General features: G+C 45.5%; 2 protein-coding genes across 3 annotated transcripts in view; both read right to left on the reverse strand.

Annotated features, from left to right (window-relative positions):
• Window positions 1-8,925, reverse strand: part of CERKL (ceramide kinase like) — a 52,120-nt gene extending 43,195 nt beyond the window's left edge. The window contains exon 1 of the mRNA XM_063162260.1: window positions 8,703-8,925. Coding sequence (XP_063018330.1) covers window positions 8,703-8,925 — 223 coding nt within the window. The remainder of the gene's footprint in view (window positions 1-8,702) is intronic.
• A 9,644-nt stretch (window positions 8,926-18,569) lies between these two features.
• NEUROD1 (neuronal differentiation 1) lies at window positions 18,570-20,899 on the reverse strand. 2 transcript variants are annotated; one of them, XM_063162262.1, is made up of 2 exons: window positions 20,809-20,899; window positions 18,570-19,724 (listed from the first exon to the last, which is right to left on the reverse strand). In XM_063162262.1, the coding sequence occupies exon 2, from the start codon at window positions 19,713-19,715 to the stop codon at window positions 18,627-18,629; it is 1,089 nt and encodes a 362-aa protein (XP_063018332.1). In that variant the 5' UTR covers window positions 19,716-19,724; window positions 20,809-20,899; the 3' UTR covers window positions 18,570-18,626. The 2 variants fall into 2 exon arrangements, with proteins under 2 accessions (XP_063018332.1, XP_063018331.1); XM_063162261.1 differs by lacking the exon at window positions 20,809-20,899 and having other exon boundaries at window positions 18,570-19,730.
• Window positions 20,900-21,398: the final 499 nt, after the last annotated feature.

The following is a 21,398-nucleotide window of genomic DNA, read 5'->3' on the forward strand; positions in this document are numbered from 1 at the left end:
GTATCTGTTTTAAGCAAGACAAACATTTGTATACATATAAATAATTGTAAATTCAGTACTGAATTTCTGTGTGTACCTTCCCCAAACTGTTTCCATAAAACAAGTGAGACCTGGGGACAAAATTTCAAAACCACCACCTGCTCATTTCCATCATATTTTAAATAATTAAGTACTCAGCAAATGCAAATCCTAAAAAAAACACCCACCTCTTATTTAATTTTAACTTGTACTACAATTAAAAAAAGAAACAAACATCGATCAGGTACTCATTTTTCTACTAAGCATTGTTTCCCAAACCAACTCCAGTTACTACTGGCTCTGTTTAATGTGTGTGTTGCAGTCAAGTGTCCAAGAAACATTACATTTGACATTAAATACTCTGCATATTCTTTTTCCTTAAATAAAAACAATACAAAATTAAAAACAGACATCTGTATACAATCTTTTGTATACATACAATACATTTAGGTTCACCAGAGAATGTCAGCTGCAGAATCCACGGAATAAATCTGTTCAAAGTTTGATGTTGACATGAGCTACCACCATCTATAGCCATCTAACTGTTAGTGTATTATTCACTGGCAGCACAATAATTTTGATCCCTAGCTAATCACCTCACTCCAAGTTAAATTACATAGATGTGACAGAGCAGGCCTTTGGGAAACCCAAAGCCATCCAAGTGTGAAATCTTCCAGTACCTTTCTTGACAGAGCATTTTGACAAGTCTCCAAAAGGCCATGCAACAAACAGGAGAGCAGGGAGAGGACTTGGACAGGAGCAATCTCATTTTGAACCATCTTCAGATCAGCCAGACAAAAATGTGCTATTTTCACATAGAAACCCAGCAAGTCACCTTGAATTTTTTCCCCATTTTCTGTTAGCAATTTATTTACAAGAATTTTCACTACCTAGAATTACATAGGCTTTTTCAAAAGTCATTTTCATATGTTATTTTTAAGTGAGAATATTCTATTTCTACTATGCTGTACTAAAACAACACGGAAAAATATAACTACAAGATAATTTTTAAACTTTTGTCAAATGACAGGAGGGTGATATAACAATAAGCATTTAATTACCCAAACTCAGATCAGTATGTGCAAAACAGCATTATATTTAGTCATAAGGATTTCTTGCTGTTACCCTTAACTTGATCATTCACGTGTCAAATTTTGTTTTTCCAAGACCGCCTGCACTGTGTAAAGACCTGTTTCCAGGATACCTATAATTGTGCAGTACATAACATCTGTTGCTTTGCATTTTGAGAGCCTCACAAAGAATACTTTCCTATATTCACTTGAGTGTATGGACTGGCAGAACAGATATATTGTCACAGTTCAAATAAACTGACAACTACAGCAACTATTCAGTACTGAAAAGCATCCAACTAACTACCATCTGACGTTGCTCAAACAGGCAACAGCCAGGAAATTCAGAGTTCAGCACTGAATTCTGTTAATGAACTGACCATTTGTTTAAACTTGCAGCACACAGGTGAGAAACAGCCACGTGCTGGACTGGAAACCTGTGAGTTACACCAAGTCATTGAAAAAACTGTTGTAAGTGATTTAATATATTCCTTTCAAAACTAGGTGAGAAGCTGGGGAAGGAGGAAGTTCCATCAGATCTTAAACATAAGTGAATTGTGTTTCATCAAATCCCTTACAGGTCAGCTACCAGACATCAAATCTCACAAAAAAATTCAGGCTTACAATTTCAACTTTTTTAATAACACATGGTTTTACTGTTCAAATCTGCTCTTCAACTAAAGGGGGAAGAGTTCCTAAATTGCAAGTCTAGAGTTCCAAAACTACTTCCCTAGAGAAATAGTTTGAGATGTACCATCCACACTTTTAGTCCCCAGACACCTGTATTTTTGAAACAACCTGAACAATTGAATTGTAAAATATTCTAGTCACTTATTTCAAGTCAGCAGTTTTAAAAGTTTAAAAAAAAAATCACAACCCCAAAAATTGACAGCTAATGTCTATGAGACAGGAATCAATTTAGAAAAGGATCCTGGTAAAACACAATTCTATAGCAGTCACAGCACTAAACGACAAAAAGGTCAAATTTTGAAAGGAAACAGCAGATACCACCACAAAACTAGCAGATGTTCCTAAAGGATCATCTGTACAAAAACATAAGCATATGTGAGAGAAATCCAACACTATCACGAAATCAGTTGGTGTCTAACATAATAGCAGTTCCTTATGGCAATATGGTAATACATGTATCAGATACTCAACACATTATGGTTTTTTGTCTGCACATACTGCTACAACATAAGTCATAAAAACCAGGACCACTGATTTTCTCAAAAGGAAAACATTAGTTCCACAGCCCACAAATGTTAAGGTACACAGACTACTCTGTTCTTCAGGTTATGTTCTCAGATTTTCAGCCACTTAAGCTTTTTCATAAATTGTCTTAGTAGGATAAAAATACCTTTAGAGAACTGCATGTCCTGAATAAATACTTCCTCTAAAGGCAGTGCATAACATAGCCAGGCATACCTAAATGAAACAGCAAACAAAAAGGGATTTCTTCTATCCAATATCTATTTGTTTGGGTTTTACATAACTGCAATTATTTACCTGCTGCTTCTGTGACATACATAGTTAACAAGACATTTACAAGGAGAGGAAGATTGTTTTTCTAAGTTTACTTTTATTGATTCCAACAAGAGCAGATGACAGACTTCCCTACTTTTATTTCTGTTTTGCAACTGCAGAAAAAAATTCATTTTCATGCGTCTGCCAATTAATTACGTTTAAAAGTTAAGATAAGCAGGCAATATTTGATGCAATAAAAAAAGACAAAGGTGCATAATAGAGGGTACAGATTCGGGGATGATATGGTAAAAGGACAATCAAAGAAAGAATACAACAGCATCTAGGATCTGAAAGAGGGGCTAAAAAAATTAATGTTTCTGAAGGGCCAAAACCCAGGATAATTAAGAAACTGAGACAAGAGATTCGACTGCATATCCCTACTTCAATAAGGGATTTGACTGCATATTCTTCAATAATTTTGAAAGAACAATAATTTACACTGAGAAAGGGACTCAGTGTTACAGCACCATTGTGGATATGAAAACATCATTAGCATGGGCATCAAAGATTGGTTAGCATATCAACTTATTTTTTAATATACACCATGATTCTCTCCATCATGCTCTGTAAGCAGGACCATCATTTGGCTCTTGCACGCCTTTGCCCAAAAGGCATAGTCAAGAGTGAACTGTGAACAAGATAATTATGGAACCTTGATACCTTTTTTTAAAATAATTCACATTCTACTCCTCATTACCTCATGATGTCTCCTCTAACTCTCCAGTGATTCCCCAGGCTGTATCACACACCCCCTCACTGCACAGCACCACCCTGCATGTCTCCCTGTCTGCCCAGGAACAGCTCCAGTGTCCCCTCCAGTCACTTTCATCCCTCCCGCACACATCAGCTGCCCCAAACCCCCCACGCTCCCATAACACATCCTCTCAGCCCCACCACAGCGCTCCTGACTGCCCCTGATGCCCACCCATCTCCCTGCAATCCCCTGCTCAGCAGCCAAAGCCCAGCACCAGCCACGCCTGGCTCGTTCCTGGTGTGCCAACTGGCCCATGGCGCACAAGGTGCTGTGCCAAGCACCCAGCCAGGCACCAGCCTCGCTCCCCAGGCAGGCAGAGGAGAGCAATAAAGCAAAGCACAGCCTTATCTCTAATAATACGACATGGCAAAGACCTAATTATTACACAGCGCCACAGGAGAAACAAAGGAAAAAATCTCACCCACAAAAACAAAACCCAGCACCTTTATCCAAGCCTAAAACTTGCTCAGTTTATGGCCTACAAGAGCTTTAAGATAACACAAACCACAAATTCATCAACAGAAAGTCTTACATTAAACAGGCCATAAAGTAGACTTACTTTCCATGAAAGCTAAATAAATCCTGTTATTTCAAATTTCCATAGCATCAGAATCCAGCTCACTAACACAGGCAGAACTTAATATGTATGCAAACCTGAACACACAAATACAATTTTCAAGAACTAGCACAGAAACTTTTTTCCTGAACAAAGTTTTAAATATCTGATCTCTCTCTTTGGAGGTAGAGAATTAAAGTGCACATAAAAGGCCCTATTAGGTATCCAGAGGATGTTAGCCCTTTTCAATGGAAGCAAAGAGGTGGATAAATGTGTGAAATACAAGAAAGAACAGAAAGAATGAAACAACCTAAGTTGTGCCACAAACACGTGAACTGATCTTCTGATAAAGGAAAAAAAAAAACACATGGACAGTCAAGATATGTTCAAAAGTCCCCTGAAATAAAGAACAAAATTTAAGACTCCTTTAATTAGTGTATCCTATTTCCATATATACTTTTCAATTTCCACAATAAATTGTAGATTAGTAAATTATTTTGCAGCTTCATACAGCAGTTTTCTAAAATACATTAATTTTACAGACTTCCTGGAAAAATATTTGAGTGCTTTATAAGTTTAGATACCATGGGATTGTTTAAAACTGCATGCTTTCTTCCTTCAATTTACATCCTAAAATGTACATATGTATATAAAATGTCACATATTTATGTGGCACATGTCACTTTCAGTTACACTTCATATTTCTTACGTCTCTTCCTTAAAAATAGTTTTTCTGTTTGGATAACAGATAAGCCACTTAGAGAAAATATGCTCTCTACATGTCAGAAGTAGAATCAAAAGCTTTGAATTCAGTCCTCTTGGAACTTCAGTAATTCACATTTTGTAACAGCCAGTTTCCATTTCCATTATTCCTGACTGACCGATAGACTGACAGATGTCTTACTTTAGAGATCCCAAGCAGACTATTGGTATCTATTTCAGCCACATCTGTTCCTAAATAGCCTTGGCAACAGGCCACTATGCACTCGGAATTAATTTTAAGTCCTTTATTGCTGACTCTTTCACTGTTGAAATACATCAGTGATTCTTTTTCCTTATTGCTGCACTTAGATAGAATATCTGTAAATCTATATTTTAGATTAATAGCAACAAGAACTACAGCATGCTATAGAAAAGAATACTATACATAATATATTGATTAGTTTAAATTCATTATATAAATATAATTTTTTTATTATTGTTTCATTCATTGTGAAATGTGTCTTCAACAGTACATTAGCCTCTGGATTGCTCCAATATCTTATTTTCTTGTTCATTAATTAATTTAGAAATTATGTTCAATTACTTATAATTAAAAAGAAAGTTTCATCCAAATTATTACTATTATTATCCAAATAGCCCAGCCCAAAGGCTGTCAGTCAGAGAATAACTTCATGTGCAGTTTAGTACACTACACACACACAAGAAATTACACTTATAAAGTTTATCAGGATGATCAAAATCCTCCAGGCTTCACATACTGGTAAAGCACTGGACAATTGCCAGTTTTGTTACATTTCCTACCTGACAGAAATCTGCTGAAAAACTGCAATTATTGTTAATCAGGAAACTCAGTGGCAAACTTTAAAAACATGCTGGAGGCTTTAAAAATTATCAGAATTACAGTCTTTATTTAACAACAAAAAAACTGTGTGCATAAAGAGGATACAAATGATCTTCTAGGAACTTAGAAAAATCACATATAATATTCAAATCTGTACTTAAGATCGCTTTCGCTGCTGTAGTTTTGAAGCAGCATTCAAAATGAGAACCTCCACAGTTCAGGGCTGGAATATTAATAGAGAAGTCTTGCCTTTTTCTTAATTGCCATGATTATAGCACAGGAATGCCACATAGAAAGAGGCTAGAGAGAAAAACTACCAACTACTGCCTGTGAGCTCTGTGTCTCATTGAGGCACCCAGTGCACTGTCAAAGGCAAGCAGCCAGCTATGGGCCAAGGGGTTCTGCCTCCAGGGAGGAGAACAGGCTCAGCTGAGCTGCACACCCAGGCTGGAGCTGCAGCCTTTCCAAGGGGGCCCTGAGCTGTGCCTCACTTGTCCACATTCCCACCTGACACATTCCACAGGCTCCACACCCAGCCACCTGCCCAAGACTCACTTCTGCCATAAGCTCTGTGATAACAAATAACACACAAAACTCATAATGGGCCATGCTTATTTCAGAGGTAGGAACTTTGCTGTGGAGTGAACAGCAAAGGAGGCCATCAAAAGTCATCAGCGAGCATGGGTAGCCAAAAACCTCTTGGAGACAAGAGCTGCAGAACTCCAGGACAGAGTAAAGGAGGAAGTCCTCCTGATAATCAGGCTGCCTAGAGCCCCCAGGAGCAGCACAGTGGAGCAGAACTACACATACATACATCCCTGTGACATGACTGGGCCCAGGCACAGCAGATGTCCCCTGCCTGGGGACTTTGAGCTACAGCTTTGAGCTCTGGTGGAACCTGGAGGAGCCAAGGCTGCACAAAATACCACGTGTAAGAACAAACAATCGGAACCTCAGAGCTGTGGATGACAAACGACAACTTCAGCAAGACAGGAATTCATCTGGAGACTATGGGGGATAGGAGGTTAGGAAAAAGGGAACAGAGTAACTACCTTATGGTTCTCTGCTTTTGACAGACTGTAGCAATTGCCACAGAAAAAAGACCTTTCCCTAAAATAGGAAGAATTGCTACAAATGAGTCCAAGCAAGATATTCTGCAGTGCTTGCAAAGCGTGAAGACCTGGCTTGACCTCTTAGAGCCTCAGGCAAACTACATGAGGAAGCTTTTGGGTTGGAGAGAACATGCATAAGCCAAATCCCAGTGGAAAGACTTGTCCAGAGATCCTTTAGCCATCTCTGAACACTCCACTGCTGTACTTATCTACGAATGAGTCCCTACCACAGATGGCTCCTCCCAGCACCGGGACAGAACACCCCAGGGTAAGTGCTGCTGGGAGCCAAGAATGAGGGAAAGAAAAAACATTCAAGCTCCAGAACCTGCGTTTGACTGCTGCAACTGCAGCCTCTCAAAAATGAAACTATTCAGCAGCTCAATGCCACATAGTATAAAACCAAATTACCAGAAAAGAAGTTTCAGCATATATTTAATACATGTGCAGTAAAAGCTCAAATCCTGATAAAATTGGCAGCAGTTTGTCAGTGCTGCTTTTCATAGGACTCCTGAAGTCCTGCCATCTGCTACAGGTCTGACTATAGGCACTGCTAACGTCATTACCTCTCAGGAGCTATGAAAAGTTTCTGATGTGTGGATGAAAGCAGCTGAGAGGGATGAATTTTTTCCTAGGAAAACAAACAAACCAAACCAGCCAAACAAAAAAAGCCAAAACCACACAAATTCCAAAACACAGAAAATGCTCCCCATCTCTGGAAGCATGAAGCAATATACACCAGAATCTATTCTTCCTGTCTGCACCTTAATATCCTTCCCTGAGGACAATTACAGACCCTAGTTCCTGATATACGGCAATTTAACCTACATTAAAGGAGGCAGAACATAAAGTGACACTCATATTAGAGCTCTACACACAGAACTAAATAATTAATAAATCACACTACAGATCACATACACAGAGACCTGTAGATAGTCCCAAATGAGAAGGGAGAGAGCCTCCAGCGCTAGCAGCATTACCTACGGCACCCAGACCGGCTCCCCAGGAGGAAGGGCTGTGCCCCACACCGGGTGTGGGGGCGATCAGAACTCAGCAGTCCGGCTGCAAAGCAGGTATTCCAGTGTGAGTGCAGCACTGCATTAACACGGTTACACTGTGCACAGGAGAGGAGTCAGCAGCAGGGCACGACTGTGTACTTGATCAGTTTCCATAGCTCTGCTATCCCAACATTAAATGAACCATAATGACTTCACCTGCGAGCATCTAACTACTTCTTTGCTTCACTAAATGCTGACTCTATGGCGATGAGATCTTACCTACAGGAACTTTTAATTTCTGTCCAATACAGTTCTAAAATAAATGTGGTATTTTAAGCCTGGACAAGCAAACCATGCCATCCCGGAAGGCAAACACGCTGCCTGGAAACTGCATTCCTGAATACAACTTTGACTTCTCTTTCATGTAAACACTGGGAGGTCACTGAAATAAACAAGGACGTTTAGGAGTGTGTACGCAGTTTTACAACTATATGTATGTTTCAACAGTTTCTAGGAAGAAGGTATCTATTTGGATATGTTCAAGCAGCACTCCTTTGCTTCTTAAACTTTCGTATATAATTTGTTTCACTTGATCAAATCCTGTAACCACACTTTCTCAGCGTGTTGCCGTGTGAACGCCATAGAGCAACGACGACCTGCAACAGAAGCCTCATCACAAAACTCAGACACATCCCGCAAAACCATACTCTCCTCTCTGTGCTCTAGCTTATGTACCTGCCAAAGAGTATAAGCCGGGAAAAGTTGATGCCGCAGAAACAAAATCAAATCCTCTTACTGCTCTGCCTGGGGCTAAAGAGGCCATACAAACATGCTCTCTACCTTCTGTCCCTTCCGTATGACCCACAAAGAAGACAAGACTCTTGCCAGAGAGAGCTGGTTCAGGTACAAGACACTCAAAGCGTTATGAATAATTTCTTTCTCTTTTCAGTCAGCAAAGTAACCCCGAAGGGAACAGAGGTGCCCGCAGCACTGCCTCTAAGCACTCTACTGCAATCCCGGGTTAGGGTGCCTGTTCCGCGCTGCCCGGAGGGCCCCGGCCGCCTCTCCCCGCGGGCCCCAGCTCGCCCCGCCCTGCCCCGTCCCACCTGTGGGGCTCTCGGGCAGGATGGGGCTCCAGCGGAGCCGCCGGGCGCTCAGCACCACGTCGCAGCTCCTCTTGCCGATCTCGAAGATGCCCCTGAGGAGCGGCTCGTCCCCGGCCCGGGCCGGCGGGGCCGCGGCCAGCGGGGCCACCCTGCGCCGCCGCTCCTGGGGCGCGGCCCGGGCGCGGCCCACCGGGCGGGGGAGCGGGGCGGCGGGGCCCGGCATGGCGGCAGCGGCACCCCCGCTCCGCTCCGGCCCCGCCGAGCGCCCGCGGCCCGCCGGGCCCAGCAGCGCCCGCCCCGCCCCGCAGGCGGGGCCGCACCGCCCGGGGGCCGGCGGGAGGGCGCCCGGGCCGGGCCGGAGCTGGGGCCGCGTCCGTGCCTCGCCGGCAGCCGCGGGACAGCGGGACAGCGGGTTCGGCTGCCGGGACAGCGGGGCTCGGCTGCCGGGACACCAGGACAGCGGGCTCGGCTGCCGGGACAGCGGGTTCGGCTGCCGGGACAGCGGGCTCGGCTGCCGGGACACCGGGACAGCGGGCTCGGCTGCCGGGACACCGGGGCTCGGCTGCCGGGACAGCGGGACAGCGGGACAGCGGGCTCGGCTGCCGGGACAGCGGGGCTCGGCTGCCGGGACACCAGGACAGCGGGCTCGGCTGCCGGGACAGCGGGACAGCGGGTTCGGCTGCCGGGACAGCGGGTTCGGCTGCCGGGACACCGGGGCTCGGCTGCCGGGACACCGGGACAGCGGGTTCGGCTGCCGGGACAGCGGGTTCGGCTGCCGGGACAGCGGGCTCGGCTGCCGGGACAGCGCGGGCGCCCCGGCGCCGGGCAGAGCGCAGGGCGGCACCGGCCGGACCCGCGTCAGGTGCCCTGCCCGCGACGAAGAGCGGCCCGAAGGCACTCGGGCATCGCAGCGCTGTGCTCTCCTCAGTTACTTCTGCAAGGAAGGAAAGCTCCCACTACATAAATTAATTTTCCTTGTCAGAGAGCCAAGTCTTCCACTTTTCTGTTATCATTAACAATATTGCTGTTACTTAGCTTCAGAAAACTACGACGTAAAGTTCTAATAGCCCTTCCGTACTAAAAAGGCTGAGTCTTTCACAAGTTGTGACTCTGACATAACCTTAATGTAAATTCCACGCTGGCATTCCTGCTGCAAAACAGATTATTGCCATAAACCCGGGTGGAGGCATCATCCAGCTGTACCCTTTATTCATAAGAATCCAAAACATTGCATTCGAGCAAAACAGTGACTTGAGGTCTGCTACTCACTCGTACTAGAACAGATCCACTGTCAAGTGGGCCAGTGCCGAAGGAATACCCAGGAGGTTGCGTAGTCATCCCTCATCCTCAAAGCTTGAAAGCAAGGGAGGAAGATCACTTTACTCTTGCTCTATGAATGATAGAACTTTACTGCTTGGAAATACGACAGTTTTACTCACAGCTGCTGTAAGGTTCACTGGTGACAATCATGTTAGAGTGCAGGGCCAACTCCCGTTTATAAGGTGCTTCTGAGCCTGTAAGGGCTAAACTTGGACAATTATAAAGTTTTATAATGTCATGGTGGCTTGCTAGGGCGTGAAAAGGATATTAGTTAACAAAAAGTTCAGTAATTTTAACTTTAATGTTTGTCACAACACAAATGTAACTGTCCTCCTGAGAAATAAGCAATATATTGAAAACATTGCCCTTTGCTGATGGATACAAGATACAGTTTAAGCCACATGTTAGAGTATCCTGTGATGTTTAGCCTTGTAGAAGAGAGTCAAACCAGCCAAGAGCTCACAAGATGATGCATGTTTTCAAGGCATGTTGCCTTCTGTCATAATTCCATAAAGAACAGTAACAAGCTACTTATTATGTAGCTGAGAAGACAGGTTTAAGACACATTTTAAAAAGTCATCATGGTACAACTTTTTGATACTTATTTCCATCTATTACTTTGCCATGTTTAATGTATATTCCAAATATTTGTTAAATATGCAGCCTGTTTTCAATTTGCATCAAGCCAATTATACAGCTTTTACTGAAATGCAGGCCTCACCAATTTGCCTTTCTGAATCACATGACCACATAAGGTTTAGGTTTGCTTAAAACCTTTAGTACTTATTACAATTTTTGTTTTGTTCCTTAGGTCTTTTTTGTTGGGATATAAATATCTCAACTGCAAAGTAATCAGATAGAATAAGGTATAAATAATTGAAATTATGTGTAGAGTGCAGAAGTTTTGTGCAAAATATCTTTAAAAAAAAAAAAAAAAAAAAAAAAAAAAAAAGACTGATGAGGCAGGAAAAACTGTGAGCCAAACAAGCTTGCCTTAACTTTTATCATTCTGATACAGCAGTAGATGATCCTATTCAATTTGTGCCTGTTATTTGGTGTCAGTGATCTTTAATGTGTCTGCACTGATGTCATTCAAAAGGAAAGCTAAATCATTAACTGGAAGATAAAGCATAATATGAAGCTAGGTATAGTCAAATCTCTTTTGAGGCCATATGCCCTCTATAATTCCCTGCAGTCATTTGTATTTGTTTCTGGGACAATTTATTAGCCTACACCACCTAGTGTATATTATATATTACCACCAGAAAATTTCTCCTAAGGTAGAGGAAAGGGTAAATTGATAACTGGCTTAGAACCCTAAAATAATAGTGTTTTCAGTACCACCAGTGGGAAAGTACTGCAATCCCTCAGAGACTTGTAATATCCTTTGACTGATGTAATTAAAACTTCTAACACCTTCTTATAGGCATTACTTTGAAAGTCTATTAAATCAGTAACAGTTAAGGTACTAAATATATTAGATAAAAACATAAAATAGTAAGAGAACTTAATAGAATAGTAACAAAACCCATAAAAGTCTGTTCATTGTGTTTTGCTGCTGTTCAAAAATCCTCAATGACCACAATTCTTTCTAAATCTGAGACAGACACTTTTTTCCTGGGGGAAAAGATTCCAAACAAGTCTATTATAACAGCCTTTTTTTTTTTTTTTGTTTTAGTTATCACAAATTTCAGGTTGCACATTGAATTTGGAAATGCATGGAATAGTCCAGCAATATACTTTTATCAATTTTTCTAGGCTATGTCTGGAATTATCACACATAAAACTCCCTTTAACTTTCTTGTAAGAAACGGTTATTTGTATGGATGATCTATCTTCTGTTCTTGTATCAGAGAAAGAAGATGCAAGACAGTCAGTAGGAATTGTACAGCAGGCATTCAAGCAGCATGGAGCACTGAGCCTACATTCAACAGAGCAGGGAAGTCAGGGGAGGGTGTTAGACTCCATCAAAGACCCAAATCATCAGCCAGGTTTGCAATGATGAGGCAAGTCTGCATCAGCAGGGTTCAGAGCCAGGTCAGGATTGTGGCTGAGCTGCAGAACATCATCCCACACCATCTGGAACTGAAAAAGTTGTAGTCCCAGAAGGAACTTGAATAGAGCTCCAGGCTCATGCTTAGGGTCAGTGAGGGGATTGCAGGTGGGGATGCTCAGGGTTCTAAAGGCTCAGTACTGGCTTCATGGGCCTTGCAGCCAGAAGAACAAGAGGAGGAATTCTGAGCAACAGTAGGAGCAGGCTGCTTCAAAAAGGAAATGGGGTTTAGAGTGATTACAAGTCAGGTAGGAGCCCATATACCTGAGCAAGGTAAACAGAACTGCGTGTAGCTAAGTTCAACAAGAGCCCAGTCAGCCAGACAAACCCCTTGTATCAAGGTAGGTCCAGCATCAAGCTGAAAAGCACAGTCATTAGGCCAGGTCAGGTGGCAGTAGCAGTGTCAGTGCTAGCCCAGCAGCCACCAGGGAAGCTTGTGTTATCAAGGCAGGTCCAAAGTCGGACAAGAATTTTGAGTTTGTGGGTCAGGACCCAGATATGGCACAGACAGGGCTGCAATAAGATGAAGGCAGATACCACGCTTAAGAGCCTCTTCCAAACCACAGATCTTGCATGAAGGAGAGGAAATCTCCCTTGTGGTTTCTTAGAGTTTGTTCTCATCAGTCTGGACCCAGGGGAGGTTTTGTCCCAGGTCAGGGTGCTGGCCTTGAGCACAACCAGATGGCCTAGGAGAGGGAAGCATCCTATGGAAAAAGAGGTAGTAGGAAACAAGGAGAGGAGCTAAGCTCTCCTTAGCTAACAGTGTCTCTTTCTGGAAATCATCCCTTGCTCTCTAAGCTACTAAGTAGTGAGAGCCTCAGAACTCTTTTGCAGAAGAACCCTGTGAAGTGAAGAAAGAGGTAGGACAACCTGTGACAGAAGTAGTGAGTGAGGGAAGTGCAGCTAGTGTTAACTGAAGGACAGCAAGTGGGTAAAGCTTGCTACTGGAAAATATGTCCTCCCACCTCAAAAAAAGTGTCTGTAAAAATGCAGTGAGGTATCTAGGCCAGCTTTGGAGTCATAAGAAATGTGATGTTCAAGTTAAGGAACAGGAATTTAGACCAGAAGCAATAAGGGGACACTCTGGGGAAAATATCCCCATCCTAGAGCTTTTGACTGAACATTTCTGGTAGCTGACTTGTTTTCTGTAGCTAATGGAGATTTCCTTCTGGAGAAACCTGAATTTTGAAGTTGGCAGCATACCCTTGGCTTGTATGTTTTTCTGGCTACAGTGTGTGTTTATACAATGAGGGTTTCGTGTATAGTCAGTTATACTTCAGCTGTTCATTCACAGATATTAGCCCTCCTAAGTATGCTCCCTTCTTACATTTCTACTTCAGAAAATAATTTTTGTAACTCTTAATATTAATTCAGCTCTGTTGAATTGGTTTACCATGAAGAAGCGACATTAAGCAGAACACCAATTTTTGCCATGATAAGCAAAGCCATAATTATTCTGAAGGAAAATGGTATAAATGGTCTGTAGAAGAGGGCACTACTATTGCTGTACATCTTCAAATTTTCAAAAGAAGGAAAGCCTTAAAGAACAGAGAAAAAAAAAAGTAGATAAGGAAATGGACAAACCTTTGCAAAGAGATCAGTGAAATTATTATGCAGGTATAAGAAGCTGCAAAACTGCAGTCTGAAGTTGCAGACATTTGTGACACTCCCATGAATTGAAATTAATCAGAACAATAGAGAAAAATGTGGTAATAGGAAGAATATTAAATGAGAATGCGTTGCTCAGGGTATATTGTCTTTTCTTTGCATTAGGGCTGGTATCTTTTTAAGGTAATTTTCTTCTGCTGAATCTTATTGTCTCTTGCTTTGTCACAGTGTTGGTAAACATGTAAATATTAGTTGTTTATATTTTATTTCATGCAAAATGCAGTGAACTCTATGCTGCAAACTATTACAAGCTAGGGAATTGAAAACTAGGGCTGATATTCTATGTTTTACATACCCTTTAGGCAACCTAAATACTTAAGAGAATGCTTTGAGAGCATTGTCAGTTTTAATTTTGTATTGCATAGCTTCTGACAGTTTGTTAAATACATATATGAATTATTTAAAAAACACTTATGTAGATATTAGTGTATTTGTAGATCTTCAGCTCACTGTTTCAGTATGTATTTATATACTGTGTTTTTCAAGGATTTTTTGTAATATGGGATTTTCAGATAAGGAGAAACTGTAGACCATTTTTAATTTCTGAAATAATTACCATACCACCCATTTGGTCAATAAAAACAAAAACCAATTTCTGCATATTTTCCCTGATACGGCACCAGGCAGAACTCCAAGTTTCATTTCTGTTCTTCCTCAATAGAAATGACTGAGAAATTAGGGGGTTTTGCTTGATTTTTTAAATTGTAAGATACCTTTAATATATATAAAAGAGAATGAAATGTAACTCTGTAATATTTAAAACTATTTGAAAGAATGGTTCTCTGACCAGAAGTATTGTACTTTTAAAAAAAGAGACTTGTGCTTTTAATATGTCAAAAGCAATTGATAAGGTCAAGGTGGATCTAGTTTTAATCAGTTACAATATTGAAATAATTGTGAGATGTCTTTACTGTTACAGAAGATAGAATTGTTTTTCTTGCCCTCAGTACTTAGTTTAGAATTATTTCTACTAACCCTTATTGCCTCTGGAATTGCATGTTGCTTTTCCATGTTCGTTTATTAATATTCTTTAACAGTATCTTTTGGAGAAAGAGGCTGTCTGTTTTCTTCTGGTGAATCCAGGAATCTTGGTTCTCCATGAATCGACTTCCCTTCACCTGGAGACTCCTTCTGAGTGCACTGGGCCAAGGTCTGATGTTGTTCAGGCACATTGTTCATTTGGGCTGGGTAAAACCAGAGAGTTCAGTCTTTCAGGCATCTTGTGGATGTAACCTGGAATTCCACCATTTCAGACTCCTCAGCTGTGTCTGTCACAGCCAGCAATGGGTCCACAACCTCCACAGATCCTCTTCTGTTGTTCCAGAACATCAAGAAGGGAACAGCTGCTAGTCACGACTCTTTCTTGTGTACTGTACCTGCAGATTTAACCTCAAGCACGCACTGGTGGCAGAGCAATTTCTGCTGTCAGAAGAATGTCATAAAGAAGAAGGGAAAGGCCACTGGTCACAACCAGCCCTAAAAATAGAGTTTTAGGCCTGTGCTGGCTGACGCAGTGTGCGTGTGGGCACAAACCAACCCCAGAGTTGTCTCTGCATGCGGAAGTTGGATAATCCCTCAGTTAATTAGCGATATGTTCATAGGATAGGAACAGTGTGAGTAATTCTTTCCATTAAAAGAGACCTTGATAGACCTTCCTGTGGGAGTCATGAGCAGAAATTTCAACATTTGGCTTGATGTTAATAATATGAAAGAAATATCATGGAGACATCAGAAGCATCAGCAAAGCAGGGGATGGGGGAAGGTCTCCAGTATTTTATAAGGGTGGTGATGGGGAAAAAAATCACCCAAAACTAATCGAAATAAGAAAACTCGCAAGTGATTTGTAAATTAGAGCCTCTAGTTACTAAAATGCCTAATTAATTTTCCTTATTAGATTGCTCATAACATTAAAACATTACTTTCTCTGAAGTATCACAGTAGCAAATACTGAGATAGCCTAGATAGATCTTTTAAGTAGGTTGCATTGGCTGGAAGAGTTGAATTTTGTTATCAACAGTGGAAAAAGAAAAGGTAATTGAAAAGGTTTCTTGTGCTTTGGAAATGCCTTCCAAATATTCATTAAACATTTAAGCAACTAAATTTGCAGAATATGTTCCTGACATTGGCACTGGTTCTGTGGTATTTCTCTCATCAGATGGAAGTACTGTGTGTTATGCAGAGTGCATTCATGCATAAACAATATCATTTTCATAAATTAAAACCTCCCCTGCAGAAGGAACATCTGTGCCTGCCTTTGAATAAAAGATGGTGGCATGTGAGTTGCCCCTTGACTGACTAGAAGAATCCTTGTATTTAGGAGGAAGGTGCATAACCAAAAGGCAAGCAAGCCTGGGTCAGCTTTTTCAATTTTATCTGAAAAATCATCATTCCTTTATCCCCCTCGGCTTATCTAGGGCACCCTTACCTATATTGCCACTGACTGGGAAAGGTTTATGGGTGCTTGAAAAGTTGCCTTTAGCTTTCTTTCATTTCAGATTCAGCAACAGTTTTCGCGTGTGGAGCTGCAGGCTCTGGCGAAATGCAGGGAGATGCTGCAAAATGCATCAGTCTGCGTCGCAATTAAATTTTAGCATGTTTTTAAGGAGGAAGCCTGGCAGCAGGGGCTGCTGAACTGCTAGGGCAGGTTTGCTATGCTTACACGTTGGATTTCCGTAGCTACAAACACCTTTAAAATAGACGCCAAAAGCTTGATTTCTCCTGGGGAAAAAAATGCCCTCATCCATAGGAAAGCTTGTTTACTTTCTGCTGGGTTTAGCTGAAATATTTATGAAATACCCCTGCTTTGCGACAGGCTTCATGTAAAGTATTTCAGGCAACGTCTTAAATCTGTTTCTGACGGTCGGAGGCAAAGACCTGTTGATAATTGTTCCCGGTCATTAGGGGAATTGCCCTCCCGCAGGTTGTGTCTCCGGCTTTCTTAAGCCTCAGAATAATCAGCGAAGATTAAAGGAATACGTTTCCCGTCTGCAAAGGGGAAGGGACGATCAATCGATAGCGCGGGTCCAGGTCTGCCTTGCGGGGGGAAGGCGCACCTGCTGCCCAAGCGCGGGGACCGAAGCGCCCGCTCCCGGTGTGCGGATCCCGGCCGGGGCCGGCTGCGGACACCCCGGGGCCGGGGATGGCTGCGGACACCCCGGGGATGGCTGCGGACACCCCGGGGCCGGGGATGGCTGCGGACACCCCGGGGATGGCTGCGGACACCCCGGGGCCGGCGGGCAGAGCCGCGGGCGGCAGGGCCGGCACCGGGAGCCCGGCGCAGCCCGCACCGGCAGCCGCGGCTCCCAGCGAACGGCGCTCCGGCCCCGCTCCCCTCGTCCAACAAATCAGCATTGCAAATAGCCGGGTCTATCTGTAAACAAACGAACGCCACCCCCCACCCCCCGCCCGAGCACTTCTCAAGGTAAGTAAAGAACCCGTGTCCTTTTTTTTTAGACCAATTTTATTCTACAAATAATAAGTGTTGCACCTTTCATGAGCTATCCGAATAAAACAATAATCCCATAGGAATTACTTACACTAAGAAAAAAAATCACATTTAAGGAAAAATGCAACATTCGACCAAATGTTCAATACTATGTTGTTGCCAAAGGATGGATTTTTTTTTTCTAAAATCCCAGTGTGCATTACACCATAATATACAGGATTACAAACAAAATTACAGTACAGATTGATTCCAGTTGAACCAGCGTTACATTTCAAACAGCACTTATTCTGGACTGCATTGTACATGCAATAGCTATTGTTCTAATTACGGATTAAATGGTTTGAATTTGTTTCAAGCTACCGTACTAATCGACTACAATAGGTATATAGCCCGACTTTAACAACCTGATTAGATTTCGGTTCAGATTTATAAGATGAGCATATGACAACCACGGATTGTGTGAACGTGTATAAAATCATGCATTTATAGCGCCTGGAAACATTAACATCTTCAAGTTATCTTTAAAAAAAAAAAAAAACAAAAAACAAACAAACCAAAACAAACAAAAAAAAAATCCAACAAACCAAAAACCACAGGAATGCCAAGGGGTTCAAAGACTAAAAAGAAACAGTGCAAATTGTATGTGATAGTCAAGCAGCTTTCGATTTAAAAAGGGTGTTGGCATTTGCTTATAATCTTTATATACAAGTTTGTGCAAGTAATGTGTTGAAATGATATGTTTTAATAGAAAATAAGTCTATCGTTCTTATATCTTCTCAAGACCTAGGGGATCTGGTTCTTATTGTACGGGGTAAAGGAAAAAGAAATTAAAAAAAGAAAAAGAATGAAAAAAGAGACTTGGATAGGAAAGAAATTGCCCGGATTGTGCATTTTTTTTTCTTCTTCATCTATTTGAAAAGGAAAGAAGTGCTAAGGCAACATAACTTCTCTAAGCACTTTTCTGCTGGTTTAAATTAGTTAAATCATTTTGTATAAATTAGATATAATTCTACCTTTCCAATATGTATAAAAATTGATGAAGCTGCATGGTTTAAAATAGGAAATTCACGTTATAAAAAGTCATTAAAAATTCTGTACAAAATCACAACAAAATAATTCAGCATGGGAAAGGTAACAAGTAGTAAAACGTTGGTTGAAAAATATAGATTTCATATATATTTTGTAATTGGCCCATCGCTAGTTTAAAAATTGCATAGATCCTAATTATTGCTTGTGATTTTGTTATCCCGATCAGGTAATTGACGCGATCCCAATGCCCCTACCCCAATTTACAGCGTCGCTCCGAGGAGCGGCAGCGCGGACAGCGGGCGAGCGGGCCCGGGGCGGCGGCGGGGCCCGCCGGGCCGCCCGCTGTAAACAAGGCGGTGGCGGGCGGCGGGCGCGGCTCCCGGCGCTGCCTGCGGCCCGGGCGGGGGGCTCAGTCGTGGAAGATGGCGTTGAGCTGGGCGCTGAGGACGCGCTCGTGGTGCGGGTGGCCCTCGTAGGGCGCCAGCCCGTCCACCGGGATCTCGCAGCGGGAGGCGGCGGGCGGGAAGATGGCGGCGTGGGCGGGCGCGGCGGCCAGCGCGGCGGCGGCGGCGGCGGGGTAGTGCATGGAGAAGGCGTAGCTCTTGTCGAAGTCGGCGGCCGGCTCGTGCTTGAAGGAGAAGTTGCCGTTCACGCTGAGGGGCGGGCTGAGCGGCCCGTCGAAGGCGGGGCTGGCGCCCTCCGCCAGCCCGCTCTCGAAGAAGGGCTCCAGCGCGGCGCCGTAGGCGTGCGGCGGCTTGAGGTGGAAGAGGTGGGAGCTGTCCATGGTGCCGTAGGGCGGGCTGGGCAGGCCCGGAGACTGGTAGGGGTAGGGATGCGCCGGGAAGGGCGCGCCCGCCGCCGCCGCCGCCACGTGCGGAGGCACCTCCTGGCTCTGCTCGGGGAGGAAAGTCCGCGGGTTGAGCTGCAGGCAGCCGGCCACCAGGTTGGTGGTGGGCTGCGACAGGCCCTTGCAGAGGGTCTGCACGAAGGACACCAGGTCCGGGCTCTTGCCCGAGCGGAGGATCTCGGAGAGCGCCCAGATGTAGTTCTTGGCCAGGCGCAGGGTCTCGATCTTGGAGAGCTTCTGCGTCTTGGAGTAGCAGGGCACCACCTTGCGCAGGTTGTCCAGGGCCGCGTTCAGCCCGTGCATGCGGTTGCGCTCCCGGGCGTTGGCCTTCATGCGCCGCAGCTTGAAGCGCTCCATGCGCGCCTTGGTCATCTTCTTCTTCTTGGGGCCCCGCCTCTTGGGCTTCTGGTCGTCGTCTTCCTCCTCCTCCTCTTCCTCCTCCTCTTCGTCCAAGTCGTCCTCCTCGTCCTCCTCCTCTCCGTTCCGCAGGGAGTCCTCCTCGGCCTCGGCGTGCAGACCCTCCAGGTCCTCCTCCTTCTTGTCCGCCTCGTGCTCCTCGTCCTGGGAGCTGAGGCACTCGTCCGTCCAGCTCGGGGGGCCCTGCGGCTGGGACTCGCCCATCAGCCCGCTCTCGCTGTACGACTTGGTCATGGTGAGCCTCTGCATGGCGGAGGGGACAGAAAAGAGACGTGTCAGCACCAGGAGCAGCGACCGTGGCCACCCGCGGGGAGAAGTTGCCCGCACTTCGCTCCCCGGTCCCGCCGCCCCCTCCCGAGGGAAGCCCTGGATTCCCCACCGTGCCAGAGCAAACTTTTAATTGTCTCCGCGTTTCTGCCTTGTAATTAAATTGACATATGTTCAAATACCATTATGTAACTCGCCGATATTAGCGGGGAATATAAGCAGATTATGCGTGCGGGAGTCAGCCCGGGCGGCACGACGCAAGTGGACCAAGAGTGGGTTGTTTTGTTTTGTTTTGCTTTAGAAAAAATCCTCAAACATTTTTGCCGAATAGGGGAAGGGGGAAGGAGGACACACGCGCACACAGGGCACCTGCAGGGACGGCTGGCGCCTGTGTCGCCTGTCCCCGCCGCTCTCCGCCGTTCCCCCTCGCCGCCTCCTTGCGTGGGGCTTGTCCGCCCCAGCGGGCACCGAGCACCTGCTCCCCGGTGCCGCCTCCGTCCGCAGCACTGTCACCGGGCTGCGCGGCCCCTGCCCTGCCCCTGCCCCTGCGGTAACAGGTGCGGGACTGGCCCCGGCTTCCCGTCTCCGTCGTCCCCTCTGTCGCAAACGAGCATCGGTTCCCCGCTTCCCGTGCGGGGCTGGGACCGCTCCCGGTAGCGTCGGGCGCACCGGGAAGGAACAATGCCCCACGGCCGCCGAGGCACAGCCTGCGCCGGGACCGCGGCGATCGCGCTCCGGGAGGAAGGGAAGCCCAAAGTTCGGAGGTGCATCGGTGGAAGCACATTAACATATCTAACATGCGGCTGTACAAACGGATTTAAATGCGTGCATGGACGCACACACACATTTACATATATACATATATAAATGCACACACACACGTACGTGTGTATGGATGGATACAGGTGTGCCCGCGCACACCAGCAGGAACGACAGCAAGCGACAATAAAACCTGAAGCCGTTCCGGCAGAGGAATATCCCGTCAGCCCCGACGTCGCAGGGTCCTCTCCCACCCCGGCAGAACCCTTTTCCCCGGGGATAACACACGGTTTCCCGTTACCTCCGTCGCTCAGCCTCTCCTGCGCGGTGACGGTCTCATAACCCCGGCGCAGCTGTCCGTGCGAGGGCGCCGCGCGTGTGTGCGTGTGGCGTTTATTTCCCGAGGTTGCCCGGCGCCGGGCTCCCCCCGTTATATAGCGGGACGGAGGATGCGCGCCGGGGGGCCGGCACCGGGACCCGGGCCGCGCGCGCCCGCCGCCCCCCGCGCGCCTGCGCCCCGCCCCGCGCCCCGCCCCGCCCGGTGGCACGCGCCATATGGCCGCCCACGTCAGGCGCGCGGCGCCCCCCCCACGTGACTCCCCTTATTTGTATGCGGCCTCGCGCCCGCCCGCGGAGCCGCCACGCCCGCGCTGACTCGCGGGCCGCGCCATCTGTCACCAGTGACACCGCCGACACCGCCACCGCCGACACCGCCACCGCCGACACCGACACCGCGCCGCTCCGCACCGCTCCGCGCCCGCCGCCGCCCAGCCCCGGCCCGCGGAGCCCCATTGTTCCCATTGTTCTGGGGTGCGGCCACCGAGGGTCTCCGCCGGCCCCCCCGTTACATCTCCTCACGCGCGCCTCTGGCCCCTCGAGACTCCCGGTCCC

Source organism: Melospiza melodia, chromosome 8, assembly GCF_035770615.1.
Source record: "Melospiza melodia melodia isolate bMelMel2 chromosome 8, bMelMel2.pri, whole genome shotgun sequence".
NCBI lineage: Eukaryota > Metazoa > Chordata > Aves > Passeriformes > Passerellidae > Melospiza > Melospiza melodia.